Genomic DNA, 23,771 nt, shown 5'->3' on the forward strand with positions numbered 1-23,771 from the left:
GGGCGTCCCGGGGCTCGAAATTCGCAGGGTAGGAGGGGGTAGTGACGCTGCGTGTAACCAAAATAGGTGCCATTGTCCGGTGAGGTCCGGTTGGGGAGTTACGGAACAATCTCATAACGCATAATCTTATTAACTGTTTATCTCCTGAACTGCAACTTTCTTTACCACGCAGCGCCAATCCCGCCGTGCAGTCAATTTCGCTGGTTAAGGTTAGGGTCAGGTGTGGGGTAGGTTTAAGGGTTAGCATTTTTTGTAGCATAGTGTAGGAAATCAACACTTTAATTGACACAACCAATAACATCTTTAGAATCAGCTGTGGGGCGGAGTTTGCACTGAAGTGGATTGGGGGAAAAAATTGCGCATGCGTGTCATGTGCCTGTCTGTCAATGGGAGGAAGCCACGCCCTATTTTGGAGCTCCCACCCTGTTTTGGAATTCCCGCCCCCATTTGGAGATCTCCAGGCTGCACCCTTCTCCCTGAAAGACTATATCATCATTATTTCTTAAAGGAATAGTTCACCCAAAAATTTGCACCCTCAGTTCATTCAAAATGTATGAGTTTATGTCTTCATCAGAACATATTTGGAGAAATTTAGCATTACATCACTTGCTCATCAATGGACCCTCTGCAGCGAATGGGTGCCGTCAAAATGAGAGTTCAAACTTAATTTTTTTTAGCATTGCAAGCAGCCTAGTAAAATGTGTGCAACACAACAACTTATCCTGGACTAAGATGGAAAGAAGATAATACAAATTTGTAGGGATCGGTGACTGAAATGTCCAAAATGTTTGTCAGCTTTCCTTAATACCTCATAATCCTTAATACATGTAAATTGTATAAATAAATGTATAGTCAGTAACTATACATTTAGTATAGTGTTCACTTTAAACTATATTTACTGTATTTTTACTGTTCATTTGATATGAATTACACTGTATAACAATAACAGTAAGATCCTACCATGTACATAGAATCTAAAAAGGCGCGCCTGTTCCTTTAACTCATCTATGGGCGTGGCTAGCTGTCAGCACGCATTTGATTGACAGGAGAATGCAGGAGAGAAACTTGACCCGCGCAGCCTGTAGTATCCACGCTGTATCTCAGTCTCGTGTCACACCCCCAGTCTGTGACTGTGAGCACATAAAGCTGCGTTACATCATTTGACTTGAATAGTTCACCGTATTCACGGGTGAACATACAGTTGGGTTACGACTTAATACGACACGTTTGTCATTTGGAATTAAAATACGTTTTGAATGCGGATACTTCAGGTGAAACCGACTGGATATTGCCGCCTTCTCCGTCAGAATGATTTAAATAGCTACTTTAAGTATAAAACGAAAGCTTTTTTCTTTTAAAACGAAAGGAACCCATTTCAGTCACCTGTAACATTTGACAGTAGATGAATCCTCTCACCCTGGACTAAATCGAATTATTGGTAAGTGTTTTTTTTTTAAAAGAATATTGAATAGAATAGAATGGAATAAAAGAGGATAGATTTTTTTATGTACTCTGGGAATTAGTTACTTCAAAATAGTAGCTTTGAGACGGTATCATTTTGTTTAATTCATGTTTTTGGTCACACTGGTTTCTGATGCCAAGTTACTCATGTTTTAACAATAACTAGCAAAAATTCGAAAAGATTATCATAGTAAGGAGAACTGTCGAAAAAACGTTTGATAATTTTGGCATCAAAGTTACAATTAAATCCTTTTCAAAGGTGTAAAGCTTTTATTTATTTGTAATAATAAATAGACAACCCATGCATGATATAAGAATTTAAAGATACATTTATAAGTAAAACAATGATTCTACTCCATGTTCCAAATATTAACAAAATGCAATCAAAATTTACAATCCGCTGCATTACTTTGTCAGTTTTTAATCTCTGAAGTGAGTGGTTGTGATCCATTTTCCTTCTTTTGTCCTGAGCATGAATTTAATCATCTAAACATACTTTTTGCACCTAACATGCTACTTTTTGTGTGCTTTACTATAGAATTATAGAATACATTTTATGAACACTATATTTTTTTTAAAAGGGGGAATGTCTGATAATGTACAAAAACGAGATTTGATTAATGATGAATGAGACTGATGTGTGACACTGACAAATCATTTTGTAAGTCAGAAATTACATGGTCGTAGTGCCATAGGATGTGTTACACATTTCTTTAAATAATCTAAAATCTATTCAACCACAGTTTGCACTTGGGTTTGTACAGTGTGCAAGACTATCCAGTTACTTTTGGCTTTGTGAATCATGCTCTTGGAACAATAACATGTCAGCCTCTTGCCTTTTCAGTGGCTCACTTAATTTGGAAAGTTTGGTCAGCCCTTTTTTTTTTTTAAATAATCGTTTTTTGTCAAACAGACTACAGGAAGCTCTGAGTTATCATTACATCCAGTTCTCCATCCTCATATAAGACTAAAATAGAGAAGACCTTCAACTGATAAGTTCCCTTGTGCAGCGATGACAGCAAGATGAGACACAAGTCATCACAAAAAGAAAGAGGGCCCAGCACTGGACTAGGCTCAGCATTAAAGAAAAAATCAAATAAAAAAAGTTTCTTATAAGCAGAGTTTTGGGTCTTATGTGTATTATGTTCACGCTGCTCTTTTCTGTTCAATGAAAGTTAACAGTGAGATGACTTTTAAAAGCCAAAAGCCACTCCTGACTCATATATATCATTTGACTTTAGAACACTTGAACAGCCCTTAGTCACAATTTACTTACTATGTATGAAAAACAGTGTGAAGATCTACTTCTGTGACCTAAATAAGATAGAAAATCATGCAGACGTTATGATGGTGAGTAAATGTTGACAGGATGTGAAACTCTTTGAGCCTTGAGAAGCTGCAGCTCATTGCAAGCAAAAATTATAGAGCTTCTCAAGTTCATGTAATGTCATGCAACATATCCATAATGCATTAATTAATAGAGTTGCTGAAGAGATTGATTTTAAACTCCACAATCAATCAAATGTTTACCTCAGAAGCTGTAGGCTCCAAAAGTCATATGCTTTGTACACTTCAAAGAGGTTTTCACACATCTGTGGAGTCTTTGGAAGAATGTAGCAGTTGCTGTGGCTGTTGATAAGTGTCTATTTTGCTGCATAGACTAATGCAGATAACAAATGGGATTTTGGTGCTGCTGGTGTCGCATCTGTGGTCTCAGTGATAGAGTGGCTGATTGAGTGTTGGGAGCAAATTGTGGTCGTGTCGGGTTGCTCCTTTGTTTACATCAACTCTCCCCCTTTAATCGAACAGGTGAGAAGGTCCAAGTGCAGCTGTCACTGTTGGGAGGCATCCAGATGTGTGTGTATGTGTGATGTTGTAATGACAGCACAAAAGGGTATGACCACCGGAGATGTTTAACACAGACATATTTAGCTATCAAATACTTTTGATTAGGCCACAGACCACACTCCACTCCCATATAGGCAAATAGACACTTAGACACTTGATTGATCCCCTCAGGAAAATTAAGGATTAGCTACAGAAGGATTACGAGACAGCTGCTCTTTATTAACCTATGATACTATGCTTTGAAATGAATCCCACACAATTTCTTAACCCATGCAAAGATGCCTTCATTATCATAAAAGTGTCATGATCAGACTCCTCCACTCTTATGAGTTAGTGATGGGAAGTTCGGATCATTTTACCGACTCGGACCTTTGAGTCTCGTTCAGCAAAATGAACGAATCTTTTTTCGAGTCATTTCGTTCATTTAAGGAAAATATAATTAAAATGTTACGTGTTACTTCCCTAACATGTCTACTACTTAAGCAAATGTTGATCACACTACAAACAATACAAAATTATAATGCAATAAGAAACAGAAAAGATTAATTCATTCGTTCAAAATTAACGAATTGTTCAAGAACGACCCAACATTATTATGAGTCAGTTAGATAGACCTCATTTGCAGAAGGGAAGCAGTACTGTATACAGATGAAAGTATCTGGCGACTTGTTGTTTTTCTGTTTTCTCTATTTTAAGCATCTGAAACTAACTTTGATAATCTCTAAAGACAGGTGCTGTGAATGAGAAACTTGTTGCTGGGTTGTTGAACACCAGATGTCTTAGTTGACGTACTATATGAATACTTGTGACATTCATTTAATGGTTAAACTTCCAAGTATGTTCCCATTAGGCATGGGCCGGTATGAGATTTTGACGGTATGATAACCTTAAGCAAAAATATCACGGTTTCACGGTATCACGGTATTGTCGTTACAGCTCTAAAATGTGTTATTTTTAAATGACTGGGTAAAAAGAAAAACTTTATTTCCGCTGAACACAATATATTTTGTTTTTGAGCAACATACAGAATATTAGGAACAGTAGAATTTGTTTATTTTTTATTTGATTTTTTTTCCTAAAAAGAAGAAAAATAAAGACTGACATCTTTATTTAACCTAAATCTGTAATTACAGTTATTTAATTTTAGTTATATAATTAATTTACATATCATTTATATAATTTCATATCATTTAGTTATATAATTTCATATACATAATTTGACTTAATAATAACCCAATTTGAAGCAAAAACAGAATGTTCTGACTAGCTTTGTGAAATTATACTACATGCCTGAACGAAGCAAACAGCAGAAGCTCTGAATGAGACGCAGATTCACTCTCTGACAGCAGGAGGCGCTTCTAGAACACCAGATACAGCATTTTCTTGGTTACCGCTGTTAACAAAGCAGCACTGTGCTGAAACACTGCTTTAATATGAGCTATAGAGACGAGATTAAAAGAAAATACCACGTAAACTTTTCTGAAGACAGTCAGTTCCCCTCAGAAACACATTCATATAAACCCCCAAATCAATATTGAGGATTTTCTTCCAATAGTTCATGCATCATGAACAGTGAGTGATCTGCCTGCTACAGTATTTTTCTCTGTGTGTCCGTCTTCAACGTCTCTGGCCTGTGTTAACGGGCATTTACAGACTTCATATTTTCACATAAATGACAATTTGGAAAACGATTGCATTGCAACACAGTTTGTGCAAGTCCAGAACATAGACGAGTTGCTTGCAATAAGACAAAAAACGGCCGGTTGCCGATCGCGTAAGTTCCAGGGGAAGCTCCTTAAGTTCGACCATCCTACACACACGCGACTGACCGCTCGCTCGCACCAACAGGAGGAGGAGGGTCGTGTTGCTCTCTACACTGCACTCAACCTGAGGGAGTCCTACATTTTCAGTCTTTGAGGAGACATGAAAAACAGCGCATAGCGCAGGAACGGTATAACGGAAAATATTAGCGGTTTTGAAACCGTGACATTTTCAAATCACGGTATACCTTGAAACCGGTAATCGGGCCCATGCCTAGTTCCCATAGTAATTCAATATACAGTAGAAGTAAAGTAGCTTAGAAACTTTGCACAAGCCAAACGTCTGGATGTCTGGAGGCTACAGGAAATTATGGACTGCTGGCCAAAACCAACAAGCAGTCAAAAGCAATTAAAAAAAAAAGGCTTTAAGTTAATTTCGATCTATGTTTTCTGAAACAGCAGGCAGCACAGATCTGCTCAGATTCGCAAGCTGTACACAAAGACACCATACTGAATTGTAGCTTAAGTGTTCAGTCTGCAATTTCCTGTGTGCAAAGCTACTTCTGATGAGTCGCAAAAAGGAAGAGCTCCCAAATAACTTTTCTGGAATGCTGTGGTGAATTGCATGTCATATGTAGGATTACCAAAAATGGCAGTAAACCTTGAGACTTGTTTTTTCACTAGCAAAGCCAAGAGAAAGTCTAGCATTTCATGGAACACAAAAGGGCCATTCACACCAAGAATGACTAATGATAACTATAACCATAAAGTTTTAAAAAAAGAAAAGTTAAAGATAAGAGTTAAAGTTAGAAGTAAAAAAAATTGTGCAGTCCACACCACAATTATTACAACAATGACACAAAAAAAACAATACAGTTGAAATCACGTTTATTTCCAGTTGATGAATGATAAAAATATTGACCAAAATCAGAATCCAGTCAGCTTGAAAGAGCTTGAGCATTTAAAGCAACAGATATAAGTGCATCATGCACTTAGAATAATCCAGACTGTCCTCCAACAAAAAACGACCCTATAGGTCTGGTTAGGTTAGTGCAAGCACCTTATTACGACCTATATTTACGTTTTAAAGTTTAGTGCCCTCTAGCGGGCGTAAAAAAATAATAACAATGTTGTGTTGCGTCTGTTGTCATGAAATGACGTATGACTGTCATTACCAATCAAAATGCATGTTCATTTAAATGCAGTTTGTGGTCTCACGGCAATTTGTACATATTTTACTAGGTGGCTAATTCATACGAATTTGTGCGAATGACCACACTTAACCCCGCCCCTAAACCTACCCTCACAGAAATCATGTGATAGTGCATATACATTTTATGAGCACATGCGTTCTCTGGGATCGAACGCATGATCACATGATTGCTTATTGTCGTACAATGCAATGCTCTATCAACTGAGCTATACAAAAACCGAATTATGGCGCAGATAAAAGAGTACAAAGCATTAATGTGAAAGTGTCCTGTTGCCGATAGGGGTGCAATTGTAGTATACGCTCTGCCTCTGATGGGTCGTATTTCAGGGATTTGGACAAATTACCTATGCGGGCATATTTGTTGGAGGACATGTTGCAATAATCCTTTGGTGTGGATGCTAATATAGTTATCGTTATAGTTATCGTTCTTGGTGTGAACGGGCCTTAAGGATCTATTTGAGATCCTTATGTCAGCAGTCCTAATGGATCAGTTAAGTGACAGCTAATTGTTTGCGATGCGTCATCAGGCTGTTTCTGTCCAAATAAAGCAAACTAATAGCTTGATGGTGTCGTACTTAGTAATAAGTGCAAAGATAGCTAATAAATTTAGCCAGGATTTGAATCTATGTTTAGTAACTTTAATTAAATGTGTCTTATAACATTCATACAGATCTATCATAATGTGCATTTGCACATCCATGATTAGGGTCATGACAGATATGATGACAAGCAGTCAAGGTGCAGCTTATAATATGGATATTTGCAGCCATTACAGTGAACTCAAAAGCTCTCTCTTTATCTTTTGTGCAAGTCTATTTTGAGCCACAGTGCTGTCTCTCTTTGATCACTAGTGTTCCCTATGGTAAAAACCCAAGTGTGAGTCCAGCTAAACAGTTGGGGGCATTTGTGGAGGGTAAAGATGACAGACAATAGACAGAATCACCTTTCAACACCTCTTTAAATACATTGGGGATAACATTAAAAAGCTAGTAAATCACTCTCACCTCCATGGTAATGTGGCGTCACTTTACATCTGTCCTGCCAAACCTGTAGCATTTCCTCACAATAGTTCTTGTCAGTAGACTCAACACATACAGTGTATATTTAAATCTTTTTGGCTTAAAGAAAGTCTGATTAATTAAAGCTGAAGTGTGCATTTTCAGTGTTAAAATACTTTCTCCTATCCATTTTAATGTACAGAGAATACTACAAGTAAGCCGTTAACCCATTTTTAAGTTTAACTTTTTTAAGTCACTGTTTTTGCCATTACTTGGTACAGAAATTATACACTGCTCTAAAATACTCTACTCTAATTGGTAAATCGTGACAATCAGCACTCTAATACTTACTAATAGAGTGCAATAGTGGCCATCTTTTTCAGCAACTTTGGTTTCAAAAGTGTTTTTCCGCTATTACACTGAATTCCCCTATGGATGAAATAATGTGATTTTTACTTCCAGAACCTGACTGCTTCACTGTTGCTTCTCATCAGTAACTGAAACAGGCGCTAATTTCATGCCTTTTGCATCACACTGCGAGAGACATACAAATGATGCCATCATACGTCTCAGTTATCAATTGTAGTGAAAATGACTACAGTATTAATATTACTTTACTGATTAATATTGTTGCATTGTTGGCCGACTGTTATAATGATTTGTTTTTGCTTGTAGAAACTTTAAGATAATATATAGGTAAGAAGATAAAATAATTTAAACTCAAATCAATATTTAGCTGTGTAATGAGTGGTATAATGTACAGTTAGCCAGTCATTATCACAAAATAAACAGACTGTAAATTATTGTTAAGAATAATGGCAGACTGTCTGTTGGTTATCCCTCACATAAACATAAACAGCCTTGTAGACTGACATTTGCTCCTTATTCCATAGTTAATTCCTGCTGTGCCTTTAAACAAACCTTTAGTGCTCTTTTGTCCAGGTTGTAGCCTGACAAACTGTGATTTAAAGATATGGAAAATGTAATACTGCCCAGCCAAGCCTTCTTAATGTCCCAGAGAAAAAACATCTCTATGTAGATGGATGAGTGGAATTTTTAAATTCAAGCAAGCCCTTATAACACTAGAAACTCTATTTTCCTTGCTCTATTTTTTCCTTTGCTGAAAGTATAATTGATTTAAAAAAAAAAAAAACATTTTTCATTACTTCATGAATACTAACTTCTTTTTTGTAATTTGCTGGTCTGAATGGTTTGCGTTTTGTTACAGGCACATATCTGAGAGGCCACAAGGGACAATGTCTAAGACACAGAAATCAGAGTCCAGGTCTCACTCTCAATCGGCCTCCAGATCAAGATCCCATTCTGATTCCCGCTCACGCTCCAGATCACGAAGCAGCTCTAGACCTAGATCAAGGAAGCGCAGATACGGGTAAGTGTCCAGTATGCTAATAAATAGAAGTTACTGACTTTGCAATCATCATGCCATGCATACAAAATATTTTGTAAATTAAAAATGAGATGGTTACCATTACTGCAGCGTACAAAGCAGGCGTGTGCAGATGTTGGATGAAGGAGTTGGTTTCGATTGTTAATTTCAGTTTTGAGTTTGATTTTGTACTTTCAAGTTTCAGTCATCACTTCCAGTGATGAGTTGTGGATTTAAATATGAGGAAAAAGAGGAAAACTAATTAAATTATCACTTAAAAAGTAATCATCACAGTAATCCTTTCCATTTTCCTGACTATTGAGTCATTCATGCAGATTCATTTTGCCTCTTTGCTGTCTTACAATCAGGCCCACATGGAATTAGCTCACAATTTTGCAATAAATAAACCCAGAAAATGCAAGAAGAAAGATTCCATCTGGGTCTACTTATAATCTTGTGCTTGGTGAGCAACGATCTTTAGCTACTCATTCTGACCATACTATAAAGTACAAATCTACAATACAATAATGCTTACTGTGTCTTGACAGATGTGCTTAAGGATTGAGTGGGTTGGAAAACTGTTTACTTCTCATTTTGTTCGTAAAAACACAATGGAACTTCATTTCATGCTCGGCTTCCCATCTATGACTCATTTTAAATTAAGATCAATATTCCAGTGCCAGTCTCAGCCATCTAACCACAGCTGCAAGGCCAAAGTTATGCAAGTTACACCTCCGTACATAAATAAAAGCACCCTGTGCTTTTATAACGCCTTTACTCTGGCTTCCTCACTTGCTGAAAAGGGGCTGCTCAGTCACTGTGATTTTACTCTCCATGTGTTCGTCAGCATTGCATAAAGACTGATACTTGGGAAGGGCTGTGGCTTTGGAAAGGCTCACCGCACTTTCTTATTTCACGTGCTAAAATTGTACTTTGCTCATTCTCATAGGACTGCTGGTTTTGTGCTTACAGCACAGTGGAGCCCGTTAGGTAGCAAATGTAAATGGTCCCTGCCAAAAAACCTCTGCTCTGTATTAGACAAAAACAGATGCATACTTGTGGTAATCTGGTTATTTTGTTTCTTTTTTTTTTGAGGATGCATGATTTTTTTCCCCATAAGCATGGATCCTTTTTCCTGTGTGGTTGACCGTATACTTTGAGCGCAGTGGGAGAGATGTACAATGTTGATTTTTCATGCAAATGGAATCTGTAGAAGGCCAAATCTGATGTCCCTTATTTGCAAGGGAAATCTTGTGAGCCTGGCCTCTCATTGCTGACCACAGTTTCAGAGAGGTGCTGCTGCTGGAAAAAGCTTGATGCATGCATGTCATAAGAATGAAGCAGAGCTGCATGGCTTTGAATGAAGTCAAACTGTCCAAGTAAAACTCATGGGCATAAGTGGATGAAAATGCAGTTATTTCCGAATTATAAATACCCTGTTTTTGAGGAAAAGTTTGTTCAAAGTTTATCCATTTACTCACCTTTATGTCATTCCAAACCTGTATTTCGTTCTTGCTTCTGTGGAACATAAAAGAATTGTACCAGTTGCTTTTTTCAAGTGCAATTACAGTTAAAGGGGACAAAAGGTTTCAAGTTTAAAAAGATGTAAAGCTCTATAAAAGTTGTCGTTATGACTTTTGCACTATATTTCAAGTCTTATAAAGTCTGAAGTCATATGATAGCTTTGTGTGACAAACAGATCAAAAATTTCTGTCATTCATTGATCATCTTGTGAGATATGAGCTACAATATCAAGGTTTTCTGTCAATAATGACTTAAAGTTGCTCAGTTTGTACCCTTTTTGAAGATTAAATGCCTCAGTTTCCATTCATTGTAATAACAGGAATAAAGCAATTAAAATGTCTGCTTTTGTGCTTCAGAGAAGATAGAAAATTACATATTTTTGAAATGATATGAGACTGGCTAAATAATGACAATTTTCATTCTAACTTAAGTTAACTAGTGGATAAATCGCTTTTCAAATAAGGGAGCTGTTGTAATTGTTACCTTCAGTTAAAGTCTACTCTCTGTGCAAAGCTAATGTGTTGTAACTGGCAGGCTGAGAACCTCCTCTTTGCTTCATAGAAAGAGAGTACAAATCTTTCCCATATGACCCATGTGACTGACTCTTTCCATTCACGCTCACTAGAGGAGATGCAAAGTCCCTCTTGCTCACTGTGAGAGTATCATGTTGCTCTGTGCACTACCTTCTTACTCTGTATTCCAATGAAAAACCGTATCAGGTGAGTACAAAACCAGCCGAAATGGTAGATTACTGTTAATGTCATTAAGTTTGTATTTGTTTGTTGGATTGTAAACTGGTTGCAGGGTGCTTTTGTTGGATAATCATTTCCAACACGGTTTCACTTTCCAAATGATGAAAAATTCCTCTATACTAGAATGACAGGTTTTAATACAATGCTAGACATAATTGCATGTCTTTTATCATTTTATTGTCTAACACAGTTGACCTATGCATAGCGTTGAAATGTCTCAAGTGTTTGTTCATTTTGCAAGGAGATTATATTCTATAAATTATACATGTTGAATATTCTATAGATCAGATTGCAATGCACAGTATGAAGTACTTGTATGCGCAAGTTGTTTAGTTAATATCAGTGTTTGTGATGTTAAGACATACTGAAAGAGACTGCCTTACAGAGAAACAAGAACTACTGACTGTAGATGCGTTCATAAATAGAACAACAGGGCCACCATGTGGCTGAAGTTGACCTTGCACCTAAAGCTTTTAAATGTAATTGGTCATAGCAGCAGTGTATACTACTTGAAAGAATTCTGTGAAATAGTGTTACACTAATTATTGATCTTAAATCGTTGAATCAGTATAATCAGTAATGGAATACACAGAATAAATATTTCTTGTATATTTGTAAAATTTTATTGCTATATTGATGGTCCTTTTAGCTTTAGAAATGAATGTTATCAATTATTCTGATTTAAAGGAATAGTTAATATTTTATTATTATTTATTTAATAACATAATCATTTATTAGTATTATTATTATTATTATTATTATACATTCTTTTAAGAGAATCTTTTTCATACAACTGCTGGGCATTCAAGCTCCAAAAAGGACAAAAAGCACTATAAAAGCATAGAAAATTGTTTCTGTTTATTTTTGTGAGGAAATGGCACAATTTTAAAGTCATTATTTCTTGTTACGACCTAAGGCCTCACGTTGGACATCAATAAATCAAACTTCATGCATTATAAAGTGTCTCATAACCAAATGTCTTGACATTATAACCAAATTACATTTGAATAAAATTTGATTTGAGATCTGCAATGGAGGTAGAGATTACTAGTGAAAATCTTTGGTCTGTAGATCCTCACGCAGAGGTATCATAAGGATCTAGAAGAAGATGTTTTGAATATTGATGAATTTTCCTCAGAAAATACAATAGCATATGTAATATCTCTTTGTGTCATTTTCTATATCCCAATGAGTTTTTTTGCTCAATCCTTTCTTTCATTGTCTTTTAAGCTCTAGGTCTCGCTCTCGGTCAAGATCCCATTCTCCGCCCCACAACCGGGAGCGGAACCACACGCGGGAGTACCAGAACCAACGGGAGTTTCGAGGCAACTATAGAGGCTTCCGAAGGCCATATTACTTTCGGGGCAGAGGTCAGGGCTTTTTCCGTGGTCGCTTTCAGCGTGGTGGAAGGGGTGGATATTATAACTACCATCCCAAAAACTGGCAGAACTTCCGGCAGCACCATCAGCAGCAACAGCAGCAGTACTACTCCAACAGCCCCAAGAGGGGCCGCTCGCGTTCACGCTCTCCCAAGAAGCAGTCAAACAGCCCGCAGTCCCGCAGCCATTCCCGCCGCTCTGACAGGTCATCCTCGGGGAGATCGCCTCAGTCGCACCATTCTTCCTCCTCCAACTCTGGGTCTGCCAAACGCAGTTGCAAAGATGTAAGAGAGGACATCTCTGTGCCTGAAGAAACCCGAGGAGGAAATGGGGCTCTGGCAGAGCAGGTGGGAGGCTCTCCTGTGGCCAAAGGGAACTCTGATAGAGACAGGGCTGTGGAGAAATGTCAGGTTTTAACAAACCATGACACTAGTCCTAAAAGGGCAAGTCCGCAGGTTTTCTCCACTGTCACTAATGACCAACCCATTGACTCTGCAACCAACGAGACAAGTCCTGCTCATAATGCTCCTAATAAAGGTGCCACAACCTGGCAGAATGTTGGAACTGCACCTTCAAACACCTGCCCCATAAAGAAAAGCTTTACACCAGTTTTCAATGGTTTTGGGCTCTTTACAAATATTGACCAACAGACAGATGATACAATTGCTATCTCCACTGCATTTTTGAAGTAAGTCTGCTTTCTTATAATGAAAATATCTGTGTTGTTCATTTATTAATTTTTTAAAGTTTTTATCTAAAAGTTTGGGATAAAAGAAGTCTCACCAAGGCTACATTTATTTGATCAAAAATACATTAAAAACAGTAATATTATGAAATATTATTACAATTTAATATAACTGTTTTCTATTTTATTATTTTTCAAAATGTATTTTATTCCTGCGATGGCAGTTACATTTTCAGCAGCCTATCCCAGTCTTCAGTATCACGTGACCTTCAGAAATCATTCTAATACACTGATTTGGTGCTCAGGAAACATTTCTTATTATTGACACACAAACTGATCAAAAGTGACAATAAAGACATAATGTTACAAAAGATTTCTATATCCAAATACATGCTGTTCTTTTGAACTTTCTATTCATTAAAGAATCCAGAAAAGTAAATAAAAAATAAAAAATATTATTTATATATATATATATATATATATATATATATATATTAAGCCTTTTCAACACTGATAATGTTAAGAGCCAATAATAATTGAAAGAAATTAGCACCAAATCAGAATATTAGAATGATTTCTAAAGGATCATGTGACACTGAAGACTGGAGTAGCGGCTGCCAAAAATTCAGCTTTCCCATCACAGGCATAAATTATATTTTAAAATAGATTAAAATAGAATGTAGTTCTTTTAAATTGTAATGATATTTCAAAATATTATTGTTTTACTGTATTTTTGATCAAATAAATGCAGCCTTGGTGAGTGACATATTTTAAAAACTTAAAAAAAAAAAATCATAATTATCCCAAATTTTTAAACAATAATGTATATTATTTCACTTGTTTATCCTAGGGCTGGGTATTGTTACAGGCTTCCTGGTTCGATTCCATTTACTGTCTCTCTGCTAATGCTGTATATTATACAGGGCAGTGTTTCAGACTGATACAAATCAGTAACTCATCTTTTTGAACCATTCATAAAATGAAGCATCCCATGAGTCATTAATTGCTGGAATCAGGGCTATCACTGGACACGTTGTATATTTTTGATTCAGTAAATAGGACTGATTCATAAGAGTCAGTTGTTTGTGAAGAGTAAATTGTTCAAATGAAGATCATCATTTCTACCCAGCCCTAGATTAGTTTGTCCTGTACATACTGTGTTTTAGGCCTTTCAAGCAAAAATAAATTACAGACATTCATCATTTTGATGGATTATATGCATTTGAAATTGGCTTTCTATTTTCTTTTTCTTTTTTACCTTCATTTTAGTCAGTGTAAGAGTGGAAATAACACAATAAATCCTGTGTGTGTGCCAGGCAAAAAGTAAGATTGCACAGTTGGGTTGCAATCTGCCCTTCAAATGCATCAACAGAGCTGTTGGAAAAAAAGAACCAACACACATGAAGAGCTAGATATGCCTTGTTTACAAATGTCAGCTCACAGTCTGTAATTTAGATGTTCTAAAAAGGTCTAAAAGGTTTTTATTTGCACTTTGCAAATGGATGAAGTGAAATTTTCCCAGCTGCACACACTTGTTTCAGAGTGGAAGACATTCATTTGTGCACGGTAAAATTAACAAAATCCATTACAGTTTACGCATAGTTCTGTCAATCTGACATGCTGCAGAAGTCCTTGGTCACGTTAAAATGACAACAGATGTATCTGAGCACATTATTGTAAATAATAGTAAACTGAAAATCTCTTCCTCTCATTGACCAGATTCCTGGAAGAGCAAAAGCTTAAAAAACAGGCTTCTGCATGGGACGACACCACACATAAAGGGAAAAGTAATGGAGATATAGTATGTGATAAAGAAAATGGAGAAATGTTTGAAAAGGGCATTGAGTTGTCTCGCACTGTAGATCACGACAACGCAGGAGAGGAGAAATCCAAATCTGTCAAGAGTGGTGATGGTAACAAGTTATCCATAAGCTCCAATAAAAGGGGTTCACGAAACAGACTGACATTTCAGTGCGAGGATGAAGAAATGGAGATCTCTAATAGGGTGAGGGATATGGAAAATGATCCCTGCAAAAGCAAAAGCAAAGTCACACTTTCTGCTCGTGAAATGTTTGAGAAGCGTATCAGGAGAATGCAGGACATGGCATGGGACAATGAGCTGGAAGCTCTCCTGCTCTGCCATAAACAGGAAAGAGCAGCGAATATTCTAGCTGCTCTCTCTAAGAGAGACCAGCTCAGTGGCATGTTTAAGGATCCCTCACCTGAAAAGCTCTCTAATGTTAACCGAAAGGAGAAAACCACGCTAAGTTCCTCTTCTAAACCCACACTGCTGCCCAGGAGGAGCTCTGAGAACCGTGAGCAAGAGATGTTTGTGGTTATGAATGAGGAATCCCCACCAAGCGCTTCAATGAAAAGAAGTGAATTCAGTGTGAGGATGGATTCTCTAAGTGATGATCTTGCAAGGTGATCTTTGTTTCCCTCCAAGATCTCAGCAATGACCTTTTGCTTCTGCTTCCATCTTCACAAAACATTGCATTGTTGTGTGTATGACTGCTTCTGACTATCAGATTTGGATTTTGTCTTTCCTAACCATTGTTGTATTTGACAGGACACCTGTTTTGACCAATGAAAGAAGGAATCTTCTGGATTTTCTGCATCTTGATAAGAAGGATTGGGAGTTTCAATCTGTCCTTCAGCATCTTCAGGCTCAGCAGTCACCCAAAAGTCCATCTGAGCTGTTTGCCCAACACATAGTTTCAATTGTCCATCACATTAAAGGTGACTAAAACTGATGACTGATGTCTTTTGCAGTCAAGGTTCTGAGGGGGTACAATGGCCTTAGTATTTGTATTGTTCCATTTTTTTTTCAAAAAATTTAATTCATTAAATATTTTTAAGTTTTTTGTTTTATGTTTGTGTTGTATATTATCCAGGTTTTATTACTTTTTTTCCCACTTTATGAAATATTTAATGTATTATATTATATTAAAAGGTATAAATATTTATAATTTTTTGTCCACCCCTCAGCTCAATATTTTCCTTCCTCTGGATTGACCCTAAATGACCGATTTGCCATGTACCAGAGAAGAGCTGCTGAGAAAGAAGTCATGAAGCAGAGAAAGAGTCCAGAGATACACAGGTACAAAAATTCAGGGACAACTTCCCAGGCTGGTTTCTCACGCACATATTAGTAATTTATACTAAAAAGTTTTTTTTACAAAATACGTTTTGACAATTTAGAAGGCTCTAAAAAAGGAGGATCGACATTTATCAAAATATTCCTCTCTCCACCTCTTTTTTTCACAGGAGAATTGATGTTTCTCCCAGTGCTTTTAAGAGGCACTCTCTTCTGTTTGATGAGATGAAAAGCTCCATGGAAAACAGCTTCAAGGTGACCGAACATTTTGAAATATGACGTATTTTGGAAAAGAATGCTGCACGAGTGATCCGGCCAGAGCATTCTTAGGCTTCCTTCTCTCGCTAAACTCTTGTTTCTGATGAGAGAAGCATAAAAGTCCAAATGTGAGATGCAAAAAGAGGTGCATTCAGGTTGTTGTGTTGTAAATGCCCCCACAACCTTTTACTATGGGTACAAGCCTTCCTAAGAGGCAAGAAATCAGAGGTCAGAAATGGAAGTGACCAGTTGTTCCCATGTCATATCCATTCAAAGGACTCTAAACAAAAGTCATAGTAAGTATTCCTCTTCAAAGCCTGCAAAGAACAAGTGGGGTGTTTAGGCCAAGTAAAAACAACAAACTTTCATGAGCACCAATGAAAGTATTTCTGCTGTGGTCATAATGTTGCCTTTTGTACTATTTTGTTTTGTTTATTATCTTTTTTTATTTTGGTGAGCAAGTAAGAGGAAATCAAAATGTTACCTTTGCGGCCTGTTGCCATTTCTGTGAAATACTGCTTAATTTGCCTGTTGAAAGACTGTAAGAAGCCAAAATGCCACTTAAAATGATATTAGAAAAGGTCTCTTCCTCGCATTCATTTGCATGTTTGTTTTAATTCAGCTGTTGCCATGTTTTTCATTTTGGACCCGTCCCATGCAATGCTACACAAAGCTACTAGATCGCCGCTAACCCTCATCTGGCCAAAATATCTCTTTCTCCTCACCGCAGGTTGATGGTAAAAAATCTAAAGGCGATTCAATGGACCTTCGGCTGGATATTGAGCGCAGAAAGAAATACTTGAGTGGAGAGAGAGAGCACAGAGATGAAGAGTACGGAGGAAGAGTATCGAGGAAATCTCCAGATTCAAGCAAGGAAATATCCACTGAGAAAATCTCAAAGAACCACAAAAAACCTAAGTAAGCTGCTGCATAGACATGTCAGAGTGATCTTCAATACAGAGGTTCTGCTCTGAGTTGTTCAGTTGTAGAAAACAGAATTAAGAAAGACCTACACTGTTGGTGACAAAACTAATAAGCTGACAGTTGTATTTTTGTTTGGGTTTGTTGTGACCTCTCAAGTGAAAAAATCCTGCCTTGTGATAACTTCTCTAAAAGTAGTTGAAACTGCAATTTTGATCAACCAATAAACAATCTGAAATTTCAAAGAATCTGGTTGAGGCAAGTAAAGATTAAATAAGATTAAACCATCAAGAAGTCCATCTTGAGCCTCTCAGGAGGCCTTAAAAACATTTACAAAAAAGGCCTAAAGCTGCATTCACACTCGCAGCAGTCTGCAAAAACAAGAAGTCAGAAACTTTTAATGAGAGTTGGTGATGTGAAGCGTCATGAGTGACAGAAATAGTTGTCAGTGCGAATGTTGAGAATCGTTGAACTTTATGCAACAGAGCTGCAATGCAATGCAGCTACTTCCAATGGGAGTGGAGCTCATGCGATTTTAACCTTCTGATACCATCAAGTATGAATGCCTGCTTGTGCCCAATAGGACAGCAACTTGGTCATCTTCAGATATTAAATCGCTGTCAGTGTGAACGCACCTTTTTGTCTTTCTGGTCAGCTGGATATTTTGAATATGTTGGATAAAGGTTGTCAATGTTTGAAAATATCCTGATTTTTTTTAGATTCAGGTAAAGATTAATTAATAGTTGGTGGAGAAGCAAATGACGATGAAGTCATCTTGCACATGTTTAAAAAAACATGCTGAAGAACCTTTCATCCAGTCGATTTTTCTTTTTTTAAGACTTGCGTACATCGATTAACAATGTCTGAATCAAATGTTATTTCATTCCTAAGGAAAAGCAAGAAGAAACGGGAGCAATCTGAGACATCTTCTTCATCTTCCTCGTTTTCCACTGTTTACCATGAAGAAGAGGCTGAGATCAAGGCAAAAGGCTTCTCCAAAGTCCAACAGGGGCTTAGAGAGTATGGAGAACCTGCAGAAAGAAGATGGGCACGAGGAGGCTTTGTAAGTTTTGGGTGATATTGAAGAACTAAGATGATTGTTTATTGCTGTGGTACTTATGATGGCCATTTGCTGTTTCTCAGCAGCTTAGATTACGTGGTAGAAGCTGGAACCGAGGAAATTTCCATGGAAGCAGTAATGGTGATTCACAGATGAACATGCCAGCAAAGAATGATGACTGGGATCAAGAATACACTCCCAAGAGCAAGAAATACTTCCTAGTATGTTGTGAACTTTGTATCACCCATTCTGCTTCACCTCTCTAGAGTTCCTGGAAAAAATCAGCAAGCTATCAACATAATAATAGTAAAATAACAATACAATAAAAACATTTTTTTTTTTACACATAAATATACACAATTACAAATTAATATAATGTCCATATAAAGAACTTAGGTTATACCAAAGACTATGGATATACAAAGACGGTTCACTCCTATTACATATGAATGGGAGAAACTGTAATGCACAATATGGTGGAATATGTCTTGCCTTCTAAATGAAAGGGCCAATCGCTGATTGGTAAAGTCACTGCAGCTGCTGTTAGAAGCTGAGACTCATGCTCATAACTGGCTGATCTAGCTTTTTTAAATGGTATTTGAGCATAAGGAACAGCATTCATGGGGCAGTTCATTTCAGATTTTGTTGCTGATTTGAAATATGTAATTTAATTGTGAGTTCAGCAGGAAGTTTTTGAGATTTCCGGATTCACCCATTCATTTAGATAGGACTTGGTCTTGGATGCCTAAAATAGCTGCCAGGAGGCGTTGCAATTATGGCTGCCAAGTGAACAGACATTCTTTGAAAGGGACTTTGGTTATACTCCTTGTATCATAATATCTTACATTCAGGGTCTGTATGTGTAATATTATGACAGTGTACAGTCAAATATAACACGTGATTATTCTTAAACTCATAAATCTTTTAATTATATTAATCAATTAGGTTAATATTTTCTGTATTTTGTTGTTGCAGCAGAGTGAAAGAGATGGTGAAGCTGAGAAGAAGATGATTGAAACACGAGGGCGTGGTCGCGGCAATGCTATTCGCCCAAAGGGACGTTTTATCCTCCGGAGGGCCACAAATACCAACACCACCAAAAATACGAGCCCTAAATGGGCCCATGATAAATTCCAGGCCACTGATGATGATGAGGGCGAACAGCAAGGAGAAGATGTAGAACAGGACCAGTGAGAACGGAGCAGTAAAGATGTTCAAATCCCTTATCATACTTTAAACCCTGGGATAAGACTTGCTGGCCTTCACACTCTCAAGAATGGATATAATATCAGCATCCTTATGCACCTGAAACTTTTTGATAGGAAAGGGGCTTTTTTATTGTAGTTTTCATTTTCTATTTTCATGAGGATGCTTTTGTCAGCTTGGTGGTGATTTTTTTTGTTTTGTTTTTTGTACATGCAAATTCACACACTTTCATAGAAAAACACATTATGTAGTTTAAACAATTATTTTAGGGGAGCACATTCATCTAATCATGACAAACACTGTTAAAGCCATCAGCTCCAACTTCACATTTATTTTCTATCCATAAATCTCTGGAGGAATCTGCACTCCATCTCAAAATGTTCTGCCATATATTTCATTTTCGACTACCTCCATTGCGAATCCTGTCGATTTTTTTGCACAAAACTTTTGAAACATACAAATTAAATATACGGCAGAAAATAAAGTTAATATCTAAGTTTTGTAGTGATAGACTGTTAAATAAAAGGCAGGCCAATTGATCAGCTGACATTTGACCATTTTTAGATTATTATTACAATGATTATTGGAAGTGTGTATCTCCCCACTTTTTCAGTTTCAAATTTTACTGATTACTGATTATTTGTGTGTGAATTTTGAATGTGTAAAATACAGTACAATTCAATATAATACGATACATATATCGTTTATTGGTCACTCTGCTTTCTAGATGTTGATATCAAGCATCAAAAATCCATTTCAGTCGACCACTAGTTCAAAGGTTAGGTGTTTTTGATGTACCATAGTGCCTGAAGTGTAGAATACCAGTATAGAACTATATCTGGTTATGTACTCATTGTTGCTGTTGAAAAAGATAAAAAATAAAAAAATAGATGTACATATTAATGTTTTGTGGATTTGATTGAAACTCTGTCTACCTATAGAAACAAAGATCATGACTTAATGACTTGTATGAATGATCCAGTCTCGATATGGGACCAAACTACAGCAGGTAGACAAACATGTCGCGGTGAATGACATGTGGGGAAAAAGATTTACATTCATCCAACTGCTAGTCAAAAGATGTCAATTTTGAAACTGGACAAACAGCTTATAGAGAAAGTTCAAAATACATGCACTTACAAATGTTTTGAAGACTGCTAGCAAATTTTTTGTTTATTGAGGTGCAAGTTTTTGACAATAAATGTGTGCAATGTGCATACTGTTTTATTATGGTTTTTCTAAAGTGTGTCTTGCCTTTAAATTGTATGCCTATTTATATTGGCTAAGCACCTTCTTTAGATATAGTAATCATTTTGTCACTTAGATATTAATAAAAAGGTTATTTTTAGTTTTGGGGAATTTGATTTTGAAGAGTTAAAGTAAAAAAAAACTTGGGAAACGTGAATAATTTACATTCATACTCAATATTGGATTTTAGCTGTCTGGGTTCTGATTTGCACTGTGTCTGATATATACATTTTGACTTGCATTTATATACTCACAATCAGAAAGAATTAAAAAAAAATGCAGCAATGTTGCATCGGACTGATTTTTGTGTCAAGTAGAAACAAGAAGTGGTGTTTTTGGGGTTTTTTTTGAGACCAAGAACACTGACACCCTATTTATTTGTAAATGATCATATTGTGAACTAAGCCTATTTTAATGGTCTCTTAAAAACGCTTTATTATTTCTGTGTAAACTGACCCGACATGCTTTAAATAAAACCATTAGTCTCAGAACAATCATATCTCTGCTATCTGTTCAATAAAAGTTAAGTGTGGCATTGACTGAAAGAACTAATGTCAACACACTCATGTTTAACAAAGATTACGCTCCTGTAAAATCAAGTTTATATTTAAACATCAGGTTTTTCCTTGAATTCCTTTCAAGCGAGTACACATATTGTCAGTCATTTTTGGTGGGATACATGACACCAGAAGGCTCATACCAACACAAACCTGTCTCACCTGTTACACACTCTATCTCTCATTCTCAGTGTATAACGTGTCTTAACTAGCTGAGAATTTTTTTCCCCCCTACAATGCTAATGTTTGACTAGAAAGAAGGAGGTCCGAGAAAGCTTTCACTGTCTCTGGATTGTGCAATACCACCAAATCAAGCAGTGTAATTCACAGGGATTCCATGACACTTTGAGAACTGAACAGAATCTTCATTGTCTGACTTGGTGCTCCAAACACGGCTTTCAAGGGGTCATGGGTGAGTTTTTAAACGTTGTTTCAAAAGGTTCTTATGATTTGGCAAGCTGTGGTGTTTGTGGTACTTAGGTTATATATATATATATATATATAATATACACACACACACATTTATTGATTTTTATTGACATAACATCTATGGCTATTTTCATGGCAATATCAATGTATTTTAAAGAAACAAATAGTGGTTATGTATATATATATATATATATATATATACGGTATCTAGTATTGTAGTATACTAAGTGCAATATAATTTGATAAGTAAGCAATAAATGACAAATAAGGGACAGATGGGTTAGACTGAGCTGCATTCGTATCATATTTTTGATTATTACTAACATTTATGTATTTATTTATTCACTGATTTACTTAGTGTGACACATTTGGTAAAGAAACTTGAGATGACAGTTTATGACCCCAACATTATTATGACGCTGCTGTTTGAGCTTACCTGATCACAAACTACGCTTGGCATTCAGACTGATAAAACACATAAGGGTTTCTTACTGGAAATCAGATGAAATGCCACTGTGAATCATGCAAAGTGCTCTTTGTATTGCTATGCAGTCTTGAGTTCAAGTCCCTCAGGTTCAACTCACATACCTGTAAGCATGTTGAAACACATTGCTCATGGCTGTCCAGCGCCAGTAGGCTACTGCACTTTGAGAGTCACATAAATCCTACCGCCTATCTCTTTGGCATGTTTTTTCATGCCTTTCACATTATTAGACTTATTTGTCTGTCGGGTAAGTATTTCATAAAAGATAAGGCTTTCTGATGATTGAGAAAGTACCACAGAGTAACCCACATGAAATCTGCAGGCTTTTTTGCATTGATTTTAGGGAGATATCTGTGGAATGGATGTAAATATGTTAAAATCTCTTTTAGATACTTATCAGTAGCTGAAAACATAATTTACAGGCCAAAATATTACATATTTGATAAAACACTCTAGTTTACTAACCACCAGTGGCTTCACCCCTTACTTCTGTCCTTTTTAGAGGTGCTTGTGCTTCTGGACTTTGAGGCCACCATGCCAGATGAGTTGACGATATGTGCAGGGGATGTTGTGAAGAACGTCTCAAAGGGCAAAGAGGAAGGATGGCTGGAGGGAGAGCTGAGAGGAAAGAGAGGCATGTTCCCTTGCAACTTCGTCAAGGTCTGGACCTGTAGAGCATTCTTTCCATAGCTTTCCTAGTAGCCATAATGGTCATTTTCAAAATGGCTATTTTCTCCTCACAGGAAGTGCCTGTTTATTTAATAGGGGAAAGCAACAGAGAGCCAAGAAGCATAAGGAAATGTAAGTTCCCTTTCAGTCAGTCACGTTCTACATTACGTCAGTTGTGACTGACGAATTGGGATCTCGCCCGAGAGCCCAATCACCTTCGAGTGTAAACTAAACAAGCCAATGACAGTTGGCGTGCGTGTTTCGCCACGCGCACCCCTCCCCGCAGCGCGGGCATAAAAGGAGAGCGCGTGCAAATGCACATCAGCTTTTCGCTTCGGAACCGAGCCTTCACAGGACGAATCTCCGCGAGTGTTTGGAAGAAACAGCTGGCGTTGGTGTTACGGCGCGTCAGCGGGGGTTGCCATTCAGTGCTGCTCATCTTCGGCATGCTGCAGCTGCCATTCTGCGTGACCTCCCCTGGGCGCTTCAGCGCTCTCTCTAAAAGAGTGTTTCCTTTTTTTCCTAAAAGAGCAAATATCTAAAAGAGCTCCACGGGCGTCTTTTTAAAGATGGCTTCCCGCTCGTGCGTTTCTGGATGCGGTCGTTTCCTGCCTTCATCTGACGGTCATGATCACTGCCTCTCGTGCTTGGGCTTACAGCACGCTGAAGCAGCGCTCATGGATGAGTCATGTTCTTAGTGCGGGAACATGACCATCGCGACGTTGCCTAGATACCTCCTCATTAAAGGGGGGGGTATCCCCCTTGCCATGCCCCGCTCTAGCTCCTCTGGTTCTCGGAGGGCTACTTCGGTTCATGGTCAGGGAGACCTGAGGGT

The 23,771-nt window shown here is 37.3% G+C and overlaps 2 protein-coding genes across 9 annotated transcripts in view; both read left to right on the forward strand.

The window, feature by feature from the left end:
* Positions 1 to 1,090: 1,090 nt before the first annotated feature.
* Positions 1,091 to 21,086, forward strand: LOC107556094 (thyroid hormone receptor-associated protein 3-like). Of its 3 annotated transcripts, none has more exons than XM_016239107.1 (11): positions 1,091 to 1,438; positions 8,509 to 8,670; positions 12,174 to 13,010; positions 14,727 to 15,431; positions 15,577 to 15,746; positions 15,996 to 16,107; positions 16,275 to 16,359; positions 17,093 to 17,280; positions 18,175 to 18,346; positions 18,427 to 18,564; positions 19,319 to 21,086. In XM_016239107.1, exons 2-11 carry the CDS (start codon positions 8,537 to 8,539, stop codon positions 19,535 to 19,537), a joined length of 2,760 nt encoding a protein of 919 aa, XP_016094593.1. In that variant the 5' UTR covers positions 1,091 to 1,438; positions 8,509 to 8,536; the 3' UTR covers positions 19,538 to 21,086. The 3 variants fall into 3 exon arrangements, with proteins under 3 accessions (XP_016094593.1, XP_016094594.1, XP_016094595.1); XM_016239108.1 differs by having other exon boundaries at positions 18,430 to 18,564; XM_016239109.1 differs by lacking the exons at positions 1,091 to 1,438; positions 8,509 to 8,670 and adding an exon at positions 10,824 to 10,910.
* A 577-nt stretch (positions 21,087 to 21,663) lies between these two features.
* Positions 21,664 to 23,771, forward strand: part of LOC107556095 (SH3 domain-containing kinase-binding protein 1-like) — an 18,580-nt gene continuing 16,472 nt past the window's right edge. For all 6 annotated transcript variants that reach the window (XM_016239110.1, XM_016239111.1, XM_016239112.1 and 3 more), the window contains exons 1-3: positions 21,664 to 21,766; positions 22,770 to 22,927; positions 23,011 to 23,068. In XM_016239110.1, the coding sequence (XP_016094596.1) occupies positions 21,763 to 21,766; positions 22,770 to 22,927; positions 23,011 to 23,068 (220 nt within the window). In that variant the 5' untranslated portion in view covers positions 21,664 to 21,762. The remainder of the gene's footprint in view (positions 21,767 to 22,769; positions 22,928 to 23,010; positions 23,069 to 23,771) is intronic.

This window comes from Sinocyclocheilus grahami, unplaced genomic scaffold, assembly GCF_001515645.1.
Source record: "Sinocyclocheilus grahami isolate Dianchi unplaced genomic scaffold, SAMN03320097.WGS_v1.1 scaffold555.1, whole genome shotgun sequence".
In the NCBI taxonomy this organism is placed as follows: Eukaryota; Metazoa; Chordata; class Actinopteri; order Cypriniformes; family Cyprinidae; genus Sinocyclocheilus; species Sinocyclocheilus grahami.

Bases quoted from the DNA above. Each gene is read 5' to 3' on its own strand.
- LOC107556094 (XM_016239107.1), top strand. From the start codon at position 8,537: ATGTCTAAGACACAGAAATCAGAGTCCAGGTCTCACTCTCAATCGGCC. The intron at 16,360-17,092 runs GTGACCGAACAT...TCCTCACCGCAG, and splicing joins CCATGGAAAACAGCTTCAAG to GTTGATGGTAAAAAATCTAA. The intron at 18,565-19,318 runs GTATGTTGTGAA...TTGTTGTTGCAG, and splicing joins AGAGCAAGAAATACTTCCTA to CAGAGTGAAAGAGATGGTGA.